General features: G+C 40.4%; 2 protein-coding genes across 2 annotated transcripts in view; both read left to right on the forward strand.

Moving 5' to 3' along the window:
* The window catches only part of LOC121368318, a 56312-nt gene extending 47712 nt beyond the window's left edge, over window positions 1-8600 (forward strand). Inside the window, exon 2 of the mRNA XM_041492999.1 lies at window positions 6986-8600. Coding sequence (XP_041348933.1) covers window positions 7054-8505 — 1452 coding nt within the window. The 5' untranslated portion in view covers window positions 6986-7053 and the 3' untranslated portion in view covers window positions 8506-8600. The remainder of the gene's footprint in view (window positions 1-6985) is intronic.
* Window positions 8601-9315: 715 nt separating this feature from the next.
* Window positions 9316-13807, forward strand: LOC121368319 (serine/arginine repetitive matrix protein 1-like). Its single transcript, XM_041493000.1, has one exon. The coding sequence runs from the start codon at window positions 10901-10903 to the stop codon at window positions 12701-12703; it is 1803 nt and encodes a 600-aa protein (XP_041348934.1). The 5' UTR covers window positions 9316-10900; the 3' UTR covers window positions 12704-13807.
* Window positions 13808-20102: the final 6295 nt, after the last annotated feature.

Genomic DNA, 20102 nt, shown 5'->3' on the forward strand with positions numbered 1-20102 from the left:
AACTGGTTCAACAAAGGCCATGGTTTGTGCTATCCTGCCTGTGGGAAGCGCAAATAAAAGATCCCTTGCTGCTAATCGGAAGAGTAGCCCATGTAGTGGCGACAGCGGGTTTCCTCTCAAAATCTGTGTGGTCCTTAACCATATGTCTGACGCCATATAACCGTAAATAAAATGTGTTGAGTGCGTCGTTAAATAAAACATTTCTTTCTTTCGCACACATATAACAATTCCGTCAGCACATTAGTGAGGCAAAGTTGCAACAGTGAACAATAAAGCACTGACATATGATAGAGGTATGATGTCACAACTGTCACAATGTCAGTCACGTGTGAAATCGTTACAACACGTGCGTCAATACGCTCATTACGCCACAGTTTATTTCGAACCATGCCAGTGATACACGTATTCATAACTACGTGTGTGACCTTCAAACTCGTCTATCGCAGACACAAACCCTCACAATGGAAGGAATGTTTACCTGCAAGAGAGCTTTACCTTTAAAACGGCGCGGTATAGAAAACGTAATGCAATACTTCAACGAGAGCCTACAATTATTTGTAGTAAGGATAAGGAAATTGTTATTCATTTCTTTTTGGGAATGTTCAGTAGTATAAACCCCCTGGCTTCATTTTGTGAATGGTTGAATGCTTCTTGTTCACACATGTATGAACAATGTTACTGCGTGACCTGTTTGGAAAAAAAGAAATTTTATTTACGGTTATATGGCGTCAGACATATGGTCAAGGACCACACAGATTTTGAGAGGAAACCCGCTGTCGCCACTACATGGGCTACTCTTTCCGATTAGCAGCAAGGGATATTTTATTTGCAGGATAGCACAAACTATGGCCTTTGTTGAACCAGTTATGGATCACTGGTCGGTGCAAGTGGTTTACACCTACCCATTGAGCCTTGCGGAGCACTCACTCAGGGTTTGGAGTCGGTATCTGGATTAAAAACCCCATGCCTCGACTGGGATCCGAACCCAGTACCTATCAGCCTGTAGTCCGATGGCCTAACCACGACGCCACCGAGGCCGGTGACCTGTTTGGTGTTAGGGGAATGCAAAGAAAGGCACAGGTTTTTTTTATTTATTATTATTCAAAGTACCACTAATATTTTTAAAAACAAGCTAGGTATAAATCATTTAGTCGAAGGAGGTAAGATTAAGATATATAGTTTATAAAAGGAGATTTCATGTAGTAAAACCAATTATAAATTTAATACCGTAATACTGTGAGATAGTGTGTGTGTGTGTGAGAGAGAGAGAGAGAGAGAGAGAGAGAGAGAGAGAGAGAGAGAGAGAGAGAGAGAGAGAGAGAGAGAGAGAGAGAGAAAGAGAGAGAGAGAGAGAGAGGAAAGAGGCAGAGAGAAAGAGAGAGAGAGAGAGAGAGAGAGAGAAAGAAAAAAGAGGCAGAGAGAGAGAAGAAGAGAGAGAGAGAGAGAGAGAGAGAGAGAGAGAGGAAAACAGAGGCAGAGAGAGAGAGAGAGAGAGAGAAGGAGAAGAAAAAAGAGGCAGAGAGAGAGAAGAAGAGAGAGAGAGAGAGAGAGAGAGAGAGAGAGAGAGGGAGGAGAAAAAGAAGAAGAAGAAGAAGAACTGACGAAATGGTTAATTGCATAAACAAACCTCGTACAGAATGCACCAGGCACATTTATAGATTATATATGTCTCCTAAATATAGTAGTACATGTACATATATTATGTTGATTTTTTTTGTCTATATGATCTTTGTCTATATACATACATAGCTGCGACAAAAACAATTACCCGAGAGATATTGTTCACTGAAGTTAACATAGTAGCCCCCGGGGTGTTGGTCGGGAGACCGTAACGCATGTTGCCACGAATCTGTTCGGAAAGCTCTGGTAAATGACTCCTTTGTAAATGTCCTCTACTGGTGTATCAGAACACACTGATACATGGTCTGGGGTGGGACGTAGCCCAGTGGTAAAGCACTCGCTTGATGCGCGGTCGAATTGGGATCGATCCACGTCGGTGGGACCATTGGGCTATTTCTCGTTCCAGCCAGTGCACCACGACCGGTATATCAAAGGTCGTGTATGTGCTATCCTGCTTGTGGGATGGTGCATGTAAAAGATCCCTTGCTACTAATGAAAACATATAGCGGGTTTCCTCTCTATGACTGTGTCAAAATTACCATATATTTGACATCCAATAGACAATGATTAATAAATCAATATGCTCTAGTTGTGTCGTTAAACAAAACAACCCTTTTTGATGCAGGGTGTTACCTACATACACAAACACTAGACTACTGGTAAACTAAACGGGTGTTGTTCGTGGGGCGGCGGGGGGGGGGGGGGGGGGGGGGGGGGGGGGGGGGGGGGGGGGACTAGGTACGTCCCTTGCTGACAGGTCTCCTTACACGTCGTCTATATGCTTATCATGATTGACATTAGCAATCTGTAATAAATAGAAGCCCCATTGTGAATACTATAATAATAATTATCATCATGTATTGTACTGGGCTCAGCAGACATTTGTACTGAAGGAGTTCTTTCCCTTGAAAGTGGGGAATGTCTACCAACTATGAACCTGTCTGGCTATTACAAGTATTTCACTATCAGAAGCAACCGTAAGCGGTTTTTTTGTTGTTGTTGTTGTTGTTGTTGTCGTCGTCGTCGTCGTTGTCGTCGTCGTCGTCTTTAACCATGTGTGCTAAACTTGGGTATAGCAGTAGCAGAAACAGAAATTGTTTTAGTTAAGACATTCTGATTTATTTTCGTATCCATTTTGTAAATATTTGTAAATTTCTCAATTATTTCTAAAACACTTAAATCCCCACACTAATCCACTTATTTATTTATTTATTTATTTATTTATTTATTACATATATATTGTATTTGCTCAAATATATCGTTTTATGTGATCTGAGTCACTGGTGTAGCTAGGATTTTATATTTGGGGGAACCCATATGGGGGGAGGGGGGGAGGGAACCCACACTATGTATGTATATATGTATGTATGTATATATATGTATGTAAGTATGTATGCATGTTTGTCTGTATGGATGTATGCATGTATGTATGTATGTATTGATGTATGAATATATATATATTGTATGTATGTCGAGGTTGACTATTACATACATAGATATTAACGCACTGGCGCAGGGGATAATTAAATCCTTTCTGGCCTCAAAAATTGTCCCATGCCGTTGCTGGGACTCGAACCTGTGGCACCGATTCGCTCGCAAATTGCAAGACTAACCACAATACGCTCTGAGCTATCGAAGTATGTATGTATGTATGCATGCATGCATGCACGCGCGCGCACGCGCGCGTGTGTGTGTGTGTGCGTGCATGCATGTATGTATGTATGTATGTATGTATGTATGTATGTATGTATTATTTTATAAAATTTAAATACAATTTTCTAAAAAGTGAAAGTCCCCCGCCCCGTCACCCTCCCTACGCCACTGATCTGAGTTTAAATAAAGATGTTATTGTCGTTGTTGTTGCTAATCAGAGCCAGTTTAATAAGTACGCCTGTCGTGGGTATAGCTTCTCGTCTATGTCAGCCTGAGCGAGTGTGGTGATTAGAAGTGCTTGTAGCTTGTTCTATAGCTCCTGCTTCGATAGGTATTTAGGTTCGCATATCGATTGTTTTGTAGCAGATATTTCTTTTCTGAAAGGTTTTACTCGATTGTGTTACATGTGTCTGTGTACTGATTACAGGTGACGTTCATTATCCCACTAGCAGTAATAAAGAGAAACTTATACGATGATGGTTCATACCATCTGCTCTCGCTTTCTCGGAAACTCTACATTGTGTTGATGATAAACCATGAAGTCAAAGAAAGATGTACGGATAATCATAGAAAGTGTTTCATTACTGATTTTTAAAAAACTGTATAATGCGATAATAAAACCAGTTAAAAAACACCTAAACACCCCCCCCCCCCCCAAAAAACAACAACACCCCAACAACAAACAAACAAAAAACCCAAAACAACAAACAACAACAACAAACAAACAAACAAAAAAATCAACAAACAAAAACCACCCAACCACCACCAACCGTAAATTATTTACTTCAACAAAAGAAAAAATATCAAACTGAATTGCAGGTAAGTTATTTAGCTAATTAAACTACAGCTAACCTTACCGCTGGGCAAAGGTGACAGGTGGGTGTTCTGTTTGTGTACACAACTTATTCTCAAATGTCTGACTAGCCTGGCCAAGCCATTGGCTTGTAGGGGCTGGGTTCGTATCTCAATACCGGCTCCAACCACTGGCGTAAGCACGAATATAAATTTGAAAATAAAAACAAAAATTGTGGTTAAAGAAACAATGAATTAATAATTGAATAATTCAGTAATAGTTGAATTATTGAATGATTAATTGATGGACTGAAATCAATCAACCAATCAATCAATCAATCAATCAATCACTCTTTATCAACAACCCCAGCATTTTCTTTGTTTTAAATCGGTTTTTAGTACCCAAGGTAACCAAACAGCAGAACACAATGTTGGTCGGTAGAGCGCTCGTCTGAGGTATTTAGGGGATCGAACTCACTTTGTGGACCCATTCTCCCAGTGCCCCACGACTGGTATAGCAAGGGTCGTGGTATGTGCTGTCCTGACTGTGGGAATATATATATATATATATATATATATATATATATATATATATATATATATATATATATATATATATAGAAGACCGTTTGGAAAGGAAATGAAAGGAAATGTTTTATTTAACGACGCACTCAACGCATTTTATTTACGGTTATATGGCGTCGGACATATGGTTAATGACCATACAGATATTGAGAGGAAACCCGCTGTCGCCACTTCATGGGCTACTCTTTTCGATTAGCAGCAAGGGATTTTTTTATATGCACCATCCCACAGACAGAATAGCACATACCACGACCTTTGATATACAAGTTGTGTGCACTGGCTGGAACGAAAGATAGCCCAATGGGCCCACCGACGGGGATCGATCCCAGACCGACCGCGCAGCAAGCGAGCGCTGTACCACTGAGCTACGTCCCGCCCCCTAAAAGACCATTTGTTACCAACGGAAAAATGTAGCGGGTTTCCTCCAAGACTACATCAGAATTCCCAAATACAGTTGTCGATGATTAATACATCACAAGAGGTGTCACTACAGAAAGCAAACTTTAACTCTAGTGTGCCGAATGAGGTATAATAATTATTAATAGATGGGTGGGGAAGGGGGAAGGGGAGATGGGGCGTGTAAGGTGACACAAACATGCCAGATGTTCGGAGTCTTAGTTTATTTATTATCAAAAGCTTTCTGTTTACACTGTGCACGATAGATAATATTTGATGTTCGCTATGATTGTACGAGTTTCATTCCCTAACTAAATATTGAAATCAAATGCAAATATTGCGTTTACCCGTAGATATGGAAACGACTCGGTCATCAATGCTATACAACAGTTTGAATGCACTGGCGCAACTGTTACCGGTAACGTAGGACGCGTGTGTAAACAGTCATACATCATACTATATATAATGTGTGTTCTAGGTATAAATACAGTTACATGTGTATGTGTATTATGCACAATTCAAAAAACATATTGAAAGGAAAAACCTGAAAGAAACCTCTAGAGTATATATTCGGACATGTCAACAGAGTAAAGACTCGGTGTTTTCTTTCAACAAAATGCCACCCAGATCTTAGAAGCTGGGTTTTGGCTTGTATGAAAAGCGAACCGCAAATCATCAGAATAACGTGGTTTGTCAACATAAAATTAAAGCCAGGTTACAGAACTGGCAATTTCATATTATGGTCACATCCACTAATTACTAGATCCCCGTGTTTAAACTCTTTATCGTGGAATTGGGTGGCTTTCCAATTTAATATGGATGTACCCACAATGTATGTCACGGCCACTTAGAACTCGATTACTGTTCGGTTGTAAAGTTTCTAATTGTCTTTAAATTTTAGATTCATAAAATTATAGGTTTCAGCTGCACGTGAACCTTTTAAGTGCACGCCTTCATAACTGTGACCCCATGGGAAAAGGAAAGGTCATTTGTAACTTGGTGACAGATTTTCTAATTACCTCGTGATTCTTTACAAGAACAGTTTCGCTTTTTATGGTTGGCATGAGTGTCCAGTAGATGAGTCCTTCAAGTGTCCACAATCTTACCGTAATCATGGGCATACATAGGGGGGGTCGATGGTACGAACCCCGCCAGCCCCCCCCCCCCCCCCCGAAATCGCTTTTTTATAATTTAATATATCTGACATTGATATCTGACATTATTATATTTACTCAACATAGAAATATATGCCCAATATCTCTGCAATCTATTTTGGAAGCCCCCTTTTCAAAATCCTATGTATTGGAACTCCCTTTTTCAAAATCCTATGTACGCCCATGCTTAATGTACCCTGATGTAAGGTTACGATCATTCCGAACTGTGTTAAAGGGACATCCTTGCGTTTGCTGCAATTTTTAAGATGTTATCGACTAACAGAGACTTTTTAACGGTTGTAATTACAAATCAAATATATTTTTCTGCATAAAATATTAGTGGCTTTATATTAAACGTATTTCTGATCGTTCTAATATTTGTACTAGGTAAATTTAATTTTATTTCCTAAAATATAGTTTTTTCGTACGTACGACATTATTTAAAGACAAAATCCAGTTTGGGCTTCTTACAAATATTAAAACGACCAGAAAACACATTGAATATACAGACACTGATACTCTAAACAAGAAAATATATTTAATATGCAAGTTTAATCGTAGAAATATTTTATGAGTCGGAAACATCTTACAATGAAGCAAACTCAGGAATGTCCCTTTAATGTACCCTGATGTAAGGTCACGATCATTCCGAACTGTGTTAAAAGGTTGCCGTATGTACACGCATAAACAATTTTAATTACTTATTATTCATTGACACCCCGACACAAACTCTATTCACTTTATGAGTACTCACACTAATTATGAATATATTTTGTGTCTTACAGGGACATGGCTCGGTGAAGAACTACTAGGTTTGGTGTGATCAACAAGTAGGCTCCAATAAACGTGCAAGATGTCGGGTAAAGCTAAGAAAGACGCCTACTTCATAGGCATGTGGAAGGATGACGTGGTTACGGACAATATCATCAAAGAGGTGGTTAAGCGATCCTCGGCGGACAAAGGGCGCAGGGTGAAACTACGACTGACGTCAGAAGGATTGCTTATTTCCAAACCTTCCGTATTCCAGGTGTCCACCAAGATTGACTCTATTCCCATTGAAAGTATGTATTTCATGACTGTGAACAAACACAACCCCAACTGCCTTCTGTGCATCATCAGAGACACCGTCCACAAATACAACGTCCTCGCATTCAGGTGCCTCACCGCCGTGGATGCCGGAGAGCTGGTGAAAGCATTTAAATCCATCCGAGGCGACGACATGAGGATGATGAAGAGAGACGACGGGAACTGGACCCTGAGAGCCAACAGTTCTAAGAGCACTCCGCGACAGATGCTGGACATCGTGGCCAACAAACCAACAAACGGAGTGCAGCCGAACGGCGACGCGTTACGTGGCTACCCTCCAGACCACCACGACGACGTGGATCCCATCTCGGCGGAAGTAGAGTCAGTGACGAAGGGTGAAAAGTTATTTTTCAAAGGGAAATCACTACAGAACATTGGCGTGCAGACGCACTTGCACGACGATGGAGACACGATGTCGGAGATCTCGGACGTGTCCTCGTTCAAGGAGGAGCTGGATTATCTGTCGCAGGAACTGCGTGAGGTCAAGTACCTGCTGGAGAAGTCCACTGGCATCAGCGCCGAGGAGCACCTCAGAGCAGCCAAACAGGTGCACAGCAACGACAGCGACAAGTCGGTGATGCACATCGAAAGTAACAACAATACCATCTACACAGACAGAGAGGGTGTGGCCCACGCCATTGTGCCAGACTACAGGAACTTCGGCGTGCAGACCGCGCCCCACTTGCGGAGTGGACGCTCCCATCACAACCACCACTACTACAACAACGCGACGACGTCCGCGATGGCTGCTGCCCTGCGTAACGAAGGCCGTTACGTCAAGGTCAACAACAACAACAACAGCAACGGCCACTCCAACAGACAGGAACTGAGGGCGGTGGTTAATGGTCGGGTGGTCAGCGTGCCCGTGTCTCAGCCACTCCAGATACACACCGGCCCGGCCCGAGCTGCCTACACGATGCAGACTTCCACCAACGGGCGAGACAGTTTACATATCAAGTACGACCGCCCACCCCCGTCGACGCCGTCGGACGAGAAATCGAGATCCTTGCGACGGAGACCAATGTCGAGCGTGGGTGTGCCGACGTCGATCGAACGTCCCATAGAGCACACGTACTCGGGCAGGATAAGGGACCCCTACGTCATTGGACAGCCGCTGGTTTCTCGAAAGGTCAGACCCAGAAGCATGTACATCATTTCTGGAGCCAAGCCTCTGGCGGTCCACAATCCGTCCAGGAGGCAGCACGAAGCTCCTCTGTGATTTGAACATTTAACAAAGCGACAAATCACTTGAGAAATTAAATACTGACACACACAAAAAAAGCATAATCAAAAGACTACATCCAAACGGTTGTGACTGCGATTTAACTTTATGCATATATATATATATATATATATATATATATATATATATATATATATATATATATATATATATATATATATATATATATAATGTAAAATCAGATAAACATAATAAATGAGGGTTTTTTTGTATGTATGTATGTGTGTATATACAACAACCAAAAAAAATGGAGTTCATTAATCGGACACATATTTGAATGGAGCAACTGCTTTATTGAACAGTTTTCCGTGTTTCTGTATACAGCAGAACGGTTTCGGGCCCTAAGGCGTGTGCGAGAGAGATGTTTAATTCCCAAGTCTATTTGCTTTTAATCTGCAGTCAAGCCGCGTACGGACGAACAAACAAGGCCAGTTTACCAGCTTCGCGATAGCCAGTAAATGACTGGCAATGCTCTTCGTCTACCTGTGTGTGTGTGTGTGTGTGTGTGTGTGTGTGTGTGTGTGTCGCGTAAACTTTTACACGGGGAATCCGTCTCACAATTAATCTAAACATTATTTTTAATGTTTATTTGGGACACATTAGAAAGTGACCCTTGCATTTGTCACAGTGCTATTTTGCAACAGGTTGGGATTTTTGTTTAGGGGAGGGTGTGTTTTGTTGTTGTTTTTTGTGTTTTTTTGGGGTGGGCTGCGGTTGTTTTGGGATGGGGGTTTTTACAACAATATTGTTGGTGTCATCTACACATTAATCTACTGCTAGCGGATTCCCCTGCCTGGGGTTTATTGTGCAGTGTACTGACCATTATAAATGCTATATACGTGTATTGGTATACATACATCACTATATTATTATTGATAATTATTATAAATGCATGTGGTGTATTATTTATAACAGATATATAGATTCTCGTAGAATTCTATTTACCTTGGTATTATATGATGGTTTAGTTTCCTAGTGTAATGGTATTATGCGTGTAAATATTAAAGGTGAAAAAAAAACGTGTATACATGTATTTGAACACACGGCTGTACTCGACTCAACGAAAGCCATTTTATGAACGTGCTTTAATACGCTCTCACATACCTGTACTAAGACGGAACAAGAACAAGGATGTAAACGCTGATGACGTTTTTGTCTGCCAACACATGGGGAAATAAAGCAGAAATGGTGTATATGTTGCAGTACATGTGGTACAGGTGGTCTGGTAGAGAGTGCTCGCGCTGGTCTATATGTTGCAGTGTTTGTGATACAGGTGGTCTGGTAGAGAGCGCTCACACGACATCTGTTTGTAATCACCATCATTATTAAATTTTACCTGACGTCAGCGTGAGAAAAATGAGCATAATGCATTCTGTTCAATTGTTCAGAAGTTATTGAATTTGACCGACCAATGCAGACTGTTAACACTATTGATTACTTTTATCTTCATGTGTGGCAAGTGGTTGAATGAGCTGTGTATATTCTACGGTTTAATAATGACCGTAGCACAAGTTAAAAACCCGTGTCGCCATGGAGGAGGAACTTTTTCGTTTTACTTCGTGCACATGTGTCTATTGCGGTTCGTATAATGTGTTTGACTTATAGTAATAATAAACCGAATTTTAAGTGGCATAACTGCACAGCAAGTTAGTACAACCGATGAGTTGTGAGCCGTCCAAGCCAGCGAGTGTTTTGAAAGTGTTTTAATGTCATGTGTAAAGAAAACCAGCGGGTCAGCGCGCATACCGAGCGAGTCGCATTTCTGAAGACCGAAATAGGACGGGGCGAAAACCGGTTCTGAATGGCTGAGGGATATTTATTAAGTCATGCATTGTGAACACGGAGCTTTACAGTTGGCGAGCGAGACCGGGTAGCTTTAGAGCCTGTTGAGAGCTAGAGAGAGAGAGAGAGAGAGAGACACCAGCTCTTAAACACCAGCGTGTTTTCGGGAACAACCAGCCAACGAGGAGGCGTAGTTTGGCCGAAGACGTTCATTCAGTACTGGACGGTGTTGTTTTGGTTTTTTCTTCTGTTTATTGTAACAAAAGGTTGGCCGGCCCGATCCGAAGTTTGTTTGGGAAGAAGTTTAAATGAGTCACGTCTGCTAAGGGAATGTGGCCAGCACCACGACGTCACACTCGGTGATCACAAATCTAGCTACTCCCCTTACACAAATGGCACATGAGGTCAGAAGGAATACCGCGAGCAGTGCTGCTTGACAGCCAAGCGCGTTGTGGATAACGTCACAGTTTCAGTGGATCGGGTGTTGCCGGTCGTGTTCCGTCTGTGGTGTTGTTGTTGTTGTTGTTGTGTGAAGACAAACAGACAGATTTACAATTAGTGGACGTAAAAAACCAAAAACAAATCCACCATGGTTCAGGAGAAGGAAGAGGCCATGTTAAAGCGGCGTGTGTTGTACATTGGAAGTTCTGTTCCGCTCGAGACTTCAGATGGCTTGGACGCCATACAGCAGCCGCTACGAGAACGCTACCCGGCCAACGATGACTCGAATCTTGAGGGAATTATGTCCTTTCTCACCATTCTGCCCAGCGGGCTACAGCTTCAGTATGAGAACGAACCCGGGACGATAATATGGTTTCCCATTACGTCTTTGACATTGTGTGCCGCGGTCAGGTGTATCACTACCATAAACACTGCCACCGCAGAAAGAGTCGCAAAGTTTGTTTCTCTAAGTTCGCCGGCTGCGGGCGGCTCCAATGCCAAGAGGCCCGCTATATTCACGGCAATAACTCGCAGAACTACAGGTAAGAGGGTACTCGAATGTCACGGCTTTGTGTGCGGTGCGGCCAAGGATGCCCTGGACCTTGTCCGGGCAACATCTATGGCCGACAGACTTTCAAAAGGAAAACTCAATGGATCGGTGCTGCAGCACCAGGTACCCGTAACGCAGACACGCTCCATGGGGCTGGAGAGTGCGCCACATTCAGAAAACACCACCCCGCGGTCTACCCCTTCACACGAATACTCTGTTCGCCTGGTGCAAGGCGAGTATCACAACGGCGCTGCTCCTGAGTTCTTTGGCAATCCACCTCAGCACGGGTACTTCTACAGCACCAAGCCACAGCAGGTTAAGAAATACAATGTGGAAAAACTGTCTGACCCGGAACCAGAAAGACTGCAGGCAGCCTCTTCGACTCCCGTGACCCACCCAATGTTCAGAGCGGCAACTCTCGGTCCGCGGCTGTCTACCCAAAGCAGGGCCCCCACCGTGGCATCGGTTCCCATGAGCGCCACCATGACACTCCCACCTCCACCTCCACGGCCCGTCACCATACCCGTCAGGGTGGTCACCCCTCCGATGCAGCACGCCCCTCCGCCGCCTGTGGCTGCAGTGAGACCTAGGTTCTTCTCGCCGCCGCCGCCGATGATGCGCCCCAGGATGGTTCCACGACCCCAGGACCCGTTCGTGTTCATGCCGCCGCCGCCGGTGTACGTCGACCAGCCGTACGTGGTGAGGAGGTCGCACCGTCGCCGTGGGTCAGCATCGTCGGGGTCGCACTCTTCTAGGTCGTTTTCGCCGCCGAGGAACGGACACGACGAGACGTTCGCGAAGCGGACGATGAACGGCGACGCCGACGCCTCCAGCGAGGTGAGTTCCCGACCACGAACACCTCCGACAGACTACGAAGGCAAGACCGGATTTCCACGAACGCGGATCAGCAGACGCGAGCAGTTCGAGCTACGACAACGTCCAATGCCGCCGGGGCCGTTCTACCCGCACCCTATGCACCCCTACGACTACTACGTGTACCCGCCCAACAGATACTCTTACATGCCTTTCTACGCGACCAGACCCAGGTCGATGCCGCCGCCAACTGATCGAGGGAAGAAACCTGACAAGAAGAAAGGCCGCAAGAATAAGAAAGACAAAAAGTCTAAACGGCGTGTGTACGGCGCCCCGAGTGACATATCAACGGACAGCATTGGATACCAGTCCGAGATACCAGCCAACATGATGGACAAAACTAGTCACAGGATCCCCCGAGACTTCAGAAGGTTCGAAAACCAACACAAAAATGAGAGAGCGTTTTCTAGCAGTCTTGCCAAAGAAGGACGTTATGGGACGGTGGACGAATCTCACTCGGCCTACTCGCTGAACGAACACATGGCTAGCAGGGGCAGGGATGGGGAAGGAGAGTTCAATCTGTATTAAACATAACGCGAAGATGTAAGATGTATTTCTAACATGGATTAATAAAGGATGTGTATGTTCTAACAACAACAACTATGCAGTTTGTGGTTTATCAGTACTAAAAAAAAAATTAATAATAATAAAAAAGGGTTTTGCTTATGGCCCTGTCTGGAATTTCCGTGAATGAGAATTGCATTTTGTTCTAATGTTTAGACGTGGCCTAGAGCTCTTCAAACACATTTACTTTGTGAAGTAACTCTCTCGTCACTGACGTGACCCGCGGGGCTGCTAGAAAGGTCACCTGCTCAGATGTGTGTTACCAATTACCTCAGGTGTCTCGTTCGCGTATTCTCACCACTCGCTCCGTCGTTCTCGGTCGTTGGAAAGGGATCACATGTTTGAGACCAGCAAGCCGTGGCCTTTTCCGTTGGACAGGTTGGCAAAGTATTTTAACGAATATTACGCTAAACCTTCACAGGAAAGTAAAGAGATGGAAAAGGTCGGGCGTAGACCAGTCAGCCAGCCGGATAATGAATATTCATCTATTAATGTTGTGTATGCATTTAATAGTCTTGCTACTCGTACAGATCTATATACATAATCCAACGTTCCATTCTTATAAATATTATTGTTAATGGATATTTAGTTTTATTTTGTATTTTACAAGGTTAAAAGTGAATTGCTGCATAATTTAAGGTAGATATTTGTATAGGGGATCGACACAATGTTTTTTCATAACGCACATGATTACGCTCTTTTTTCGTATTCATTTTAACAAGAAATATCCCGTGTACGAATTTAGTTTTATCATTGGTGCAAACCTGTTAATCTTAGCCTGAGTGACAGCTATTATTAATCTAAGTGTATGTGATGTTGTTGTAATACTACTAATGCTATTTATATCATGTTCAACACTCAAATATATTTTAGTCAATTTGAAAACAATTCCTCAAGGTTATATTCACAAGCCACACCCCTCTCCATCTTGAGTTGTTAATTGTGTTATTATCTCCGCTTGAAACTGAAAAGAATTTGTTTTTATAACTGTACACAAACACACACACACACACACACACACACACACACACACACACACAGACACCCACACGCATGCTTACACACACACACACACACACACACACACATATATATATATATATATATATATATATATATATATACACATACATAATTAAAGTGAAAGTTTGTTTTGTTTAACGACATCACTGGAGCACATTGATTAATTAATCATAGGCTATTGGATGTCAATACACAGATAGATACATACATATAATATTTATATAAATTCATATGAAACATAAATAGAAGTTAATTAAAAGACATCTGGAAATTATTAACTCTTTTTCTTTCAAAAACAGACCAGAATGTTTTGTTTGTCTGTGGAAACCTTCCATCGATTACTTTTTAATATTGCTACATTTATTTATTTCTTGCATGCTCAGGGCCGTACCTATATAGCATGGGGGGATAGGGGAGTAGTTGTACCACCAACACAATACAAAAAAAGAGTTATGTTTACTTTAAAAGTGCCCTTTTTGTCTCCCTATTGCACCCCCCTCTCCCACCCACCCTAACCCCTTTCCTGTCCTAGACAGATGAGCCAGCCAAGGCCGGCACCTGTGCCCATGACGTGCGTGCACTACAACAGCTTGCTCTGAATGTACATGTAAAACCCTATGACCTGACCTGACCTCCCTATTGCTCTTGTCTTGATTCGTTTCGTCCTGCCACCCCTCTTGTTTTAGTCTTGGAACGGCCCTCATTGTTATATAGCTAAAATGCTAATTTAACCGAATTGTTAGTTGGATTTGTTTGTTTCGTTTTTCATTTAAGACAAAAAGCGGTTAATCGGTTAATTCCTAATGAAGCACACAATAGATTTGTTTTCTAACGAAGCATACAATAGGTTCATTAGAAATGTAGCTCATACAGTTGGCTTATTGGGTAATAAAGCATACAGTGGGTTTATTTGGATATGAGGATACTTCAGTATCAAACACGTTTCCACTTAATCTATCTGTTTGTATGACTAACTAATGAAGATTTCTGAATTTTAAAAGATTCCATAAGTAAATTATTTGGTAGTGGTAACTGGAGGCAGACATGTTTTACTGTTTGGGGTGATTGGTGGGGGTATTTATTGGGGCGTGGGGGATACAGTATCATACTGGGTGTGCTCTTTTTATGCATGACAGATTTTGGTAAAATGAAATATTTTTATAAGTATTTTTCCTGCTTTGTATTGTTATTGTTATTTTTTTATTACAGATTACCAAATGTTTGACATCCAATAGTCGATCATTAATAAAATCAATGTGCTCTAGTGGTGTCGTTAAACAAAACAAACTTTATTATGTTTTGTGAATATTACATTCATTGATTGATATTCCGTGGGTGGTTTCGGGTTACATCACATAACTTTTGACGTCTGGCATTGTAAAAGTCCTGTCTCCCACTCCCGGCTTTTCCTTCTAGCTGTCAGATCGGGCACAGCCTTAAGGTTGTATTTATTGCCATAAACAGAAACCTAGATCAGAAACCGGTATTATTCATGTGGTTTTATTACCCCAGCGCCGCATAACGGCGATCCGTCATCTTTTATTTTAATGTGGTATTCCTACCACGCCGCTGAACCATAAACTTGACGGTATTTTATGTCTTGCAACATGTCACAAACTGGGCTGGAAGTGTCTCGACTTAAGTTGCTGTGTTATTATTATTCAGTTCAAAGAGAGCGGGTCCAACGTGAATATTAACTTTTTATGATACAGATGTCCCAGAATTTAAGAAATGCAATGCAAATGATCAGTGGTATACTTTAATATAAATAACGAATATTATTTAATGTTTGCATACCTTCCTATAAGAACTCCTGTCATAAAACATGAATGCAAATTGGAGTTGGGTTATAATATGCAGATATAAAACAGTATAGGAGCAATAAAAAAAATTTGTTGTTGACAATCGTAAAATTAGTTAAACATTACAGAAGACTAAACTGATTTATTGAAATGTTTACGGATGTCTGAACTAAAGTTTGGTTTTGTTTAACGACACTACTAGAGCACATTGATTTATTAATCATCGGCTATAGGATGTCAAGCATTTGGTAATTTTAACATATTGTCTTAGAGAGGAAACCCGCTACATTTTGTCCATTAGTAGCGAGGGATCTTTTATATGTACCATCCCACAGACAGGATAGCACATACCACGGTCTTAGATATACCAGTCGTGGTGCACTGGCTAGGGGAGCGACGTAGCCTTGTGGTTACTTTGTTTAATTTTTCACTCAAAGTGACTTTAAAATTCCCGTAACATTTTGCCAAACCTGCATTGTCTTGATCCAGAATACCGTGGTATGTGCTATCCTGTCTGTTGGATGGTACATATAAAAGATCGCTTGCTACTAATGGAAACATGTAGCGGGTTTTTTTTCTAAGACTATATTTTGTTAAAATTACCAAATGTGTGACATCCATTAGCCGATGATTAATAAATCAATGATCTCTAGTGGTGTCGTTAAACAAAACAAACTTCTTGGTCACTGGCTAGAATGAGAAATTGTCTGAACTAAGAATTCTACCAGTGTAACGGTAATAATCACAATATGTGCAGTTTGAAGACCTTGCATATTATCACATGACATTAGACTGCTGTTGTTATGTAGACTGCCAAGCACGGCCCTGTGACTGGGTTATTCCGTTTGTTAGACAAGATTAGGACTACCAGGCACACTGAATTAATTCTGATTGTATCGATTAGCTTACGTATGGCAAGATTTCGCGATTAATCACGAGAACGACGCTTCAACAATATGGCAAGATTGCGTGCATAGAAAACAGATCGAAGTCCACTAAGTCGAGTTTGTTTCGATTTGTAGAAACATGGGGAAAAAATTAAATGGATAAATCATGTTAGCGCGATGGACACACTTAAGCCAATTCATGTCTAATCAAAGGCAAATATATCAATCATTCCAGATAGGAAACCCAGTACCACGGTACATTTCACTAGATGCTCAAGTATTAGCGCGAAACAGATTAATAATAATACTAATGATAACAACAACAACAAAAACAACGTTAAGTGGTTAGCCGAGGGCGACGCCCAATTTTTGATGGTGCCCAATGGAATTTTGCCGTTCAGATGACGCAACTCGACCCACCCACCCACCCATGTTGTGACTTGTATGGCTATGAATACTTACATATATTTTCTGATATTCTTTCATTGATACATTTTATAAATAGCTAGATATCATGATGAATGAATGAACAATGAACAATTCGTTTGTTTTATAGATACATAAAATGTACTTAACATTAGATATATTTCTCTTAAACTTGCGTGTTTCTTGGAACATTTGCACACTAACCTGTTTTGTACTGTGGTATCGATTTTGCATCTTTATTATGTTCGTGTTTGACAACTTACCATATACTTCAGGGGCGTAGCGTGATCTGGACCTGGGGGGGGGGGGGGGTCGAATATGAACCAAGTGGACCTTTTTCTATTTTGTTTTTGCACCACCAGAAACTCCATATGTATAAACCTGTATGTTTTAGTTCTGAAAGCGGACCATTTTCTTCAGTGGGAGGGGGTTCGTCCGACCCCCCCCCCTCCGGAACCCCCCTAGCCTACGTCCCTGTACTTATTGTAAAAGCCTGTTTGTAACGTTTACTAAACAGCTACAAATTATCGTATTTTTTAATGTAATGATCTTTGATATTTATGGATCAGCTGCTGTGTCAAACCCATTCAATAATACTATGTTTGTTTGTTAAACACAAACACTGCAATGCGTGGGCTACTAAACATTAAACTACTACTGTATGTAACAACTGACATAGAATATTATACGAATACATTTCATATTATCATCAAAACGATTTAATCTATTTCGCATATATCTTTTAGGATGTTTTATAAGTCGGTCATATGTTGACATATTGCTGCCGAAATCAACTAGTTTTAACTGTTGAAATGTTGTACTTCTGGCCTAGTTAGACATGACCAGTTTTCTGTTTCTGTTTTTTCTTAATCTAACTGATGTCTGCAGTACAAAACACTTCAAATTTGTTAGTTTTTAAAGAAAAAAAAACTCGTCTCAGCAGGCTAATGTGCAAAGTTCAATTTTATTTTTAAATATATTTTTCGGTAGAGCATGACTAGAACCCCAAAAAAACTTGGCTCGCCACAGTGTAGGACCTCACCCCCCATGGCAAAATTACCTCCACGCACGTTTACATGTGAACTTGAATGGTGTGTTTGAGTGGAATATCTCAATGGGTTCTTTTTTTTTACATCTAACATGAAAAATGGTCGTATAGTTTTACAACAAAGAGAGGCATGACAAATAAGCAATTACATAACGATTTTTTAACGCTAATAAAAGAGCAAGGATTGTCTACCATTTTAGATTCCTATTATATGTTAAATCTACAAAGTCCATCTTATGTTTTATTAATGGAAACGTACTTGATACTGACTCGTACGACTTTTTAAAATGTTTTTTTACATTCGTAAACTATCTTTAGTTCACGTTAGTGTATGTTTAAATGTATGTACTTCTACTAATTATGTTTCTTTCTGTTTCTTCTGAAATGAATATACTATTCCCGAATTTTAATACTTTCGGTTTATGATTTGTGTATTGTCATTTAATGCAAATAATAGATATATTTATATTATAACTAAGAAATCTGTCATTGAATAATAATGTATATTTTGTTCGGATAGAAACTGTCTTCCTTTTTATGTGCGTTTTATGACCAATAGGTATGCAAACTATATTAAACCAAGTTACAAACGGCAAACAAATGTGTATGTAAATATATACTGTTACATGATGTAATCAAAACAATGTTGTACTCAGATAATGATTTCATTTTAACAATAAATATCTCAATACTCGTTCATTGTTTGTATATTTGTTTAATTTGTATTCTTTTGTTTTGATGTATGTCATGACTTCGCTGTTTTCAAGATTAAAGGGTCATTCTCCCAAAGTTGTGTAATTTCAACCCATGCATCTGTGAAATTTTAAAGTCATGCTAAACTCTTCAATTTTCAACCTATTCTATCTACAGAGACTTAGTGTTGGTTTTATCAGCCCAAGCAGCGATGATTTTCCACTTCTTTTAATATACATGTATTTGTTTTAATGAAATTACATTTTATGTATGTGCAGTCAACTCAGCAACTATATAATCACAGCGGTGTAAATTAAAGGGACATTCCTGAGTCTGCTGTAATTTTTCAGATGTTATCGACTAACAGAGACTTCCTAACGAGTGTAATTACATATCAAATATATTTTTCTGCATAAAATATTAGTGGCTGTATATTAAACGTGTTTCTGATCGTTCTAATATTTGTATTAGGTTTAATTTCATTTTATTTCCTAAAATATTGTTTTTTTCGTACGTACGAAATTATTTGAAGACAAAATCCAGTTTGGGCTTCTTGCAAATATTAAGATGACCAGAAACACATTGAATACAGACACTGATATTCTAAACAAGAAAATATATTTAATATGTAAGTTTAATTGTAGAAATATTTTATGAGTCGGGAACATCATACAATGCAGCAAACTCAGGAATGTCCCTTTAAGCATTAACTACGTCAATCAAAATCACTAGAATACTTCCCCTTTGTTCTGGGAAGGGAGAAGTCACTTCTCCTACTTTTTTCAATTCTAGATTAATTATCTTCAGTTAGTTATGTGTTGACCAAGTTGATATTGTCGCTTGATATCTCTTTATTTTATCAATCGCCATTTTGCATGAAGACCAAATTTCAGTGGTCACGTAGTTGACGGTCGCGGTGTTGACATTCCTAAATGTAAATCATCCTATACCTAATTCGGTAGGGACGATGTTGTCACCTCAGAATCTTCCACATGCAGACTCACCAAGATGTCATAATAATGTCAGTATTTTATATAATTTGATTTTTTTTTTTTAATTAGCATAAATGTTGGTTGTCGTGTTCACACACAATAACCAAACGCTTCAGATATGCTGAATTTACTACGAAGCGCTCGATTTGTTGATGAGTGCAAGATGAAAATTGTTGCTACTATTCATAAAAACATTGCTTCTAATACATTTTGTCACATGTTATGAGGGTGGTCAAATGATCTGTGAAAATTATAACTAAGAATAGTCAGTTAGTTGCGGAGTTGACTTCACTAAAGTATTTTTCATTACACAATTTTGGAGAGAAAAAAAAAAAAATATATATATATATATTATTTTAACAAAATCATTAAACATTAACACGTGAACTGTATGGTATTGGCAGCTGCATGGTGGGTATTGTCCAAAGACATTTATTATCCCCAGACAGTCAAACCATGTCACCATTCAGCTGATTGGGATTTTTCGCGTTC

This window comes from Gigantopelta aegis, chromosome 3 (assembly GCF_016097555.1).
Source record: "Gigantopelta aegis isolate Gae_Host chromosome 3, Gae_host_genome, whole genome shotgun sequence".
Classification (NCBI taxonomy): domain Eukaryota; kingdom Metazoa; phylum Mollusca; class Gastropoda; order Neomphalida; family Peltospiridae; genus Gigantopelta; species Gigantopelta aegis.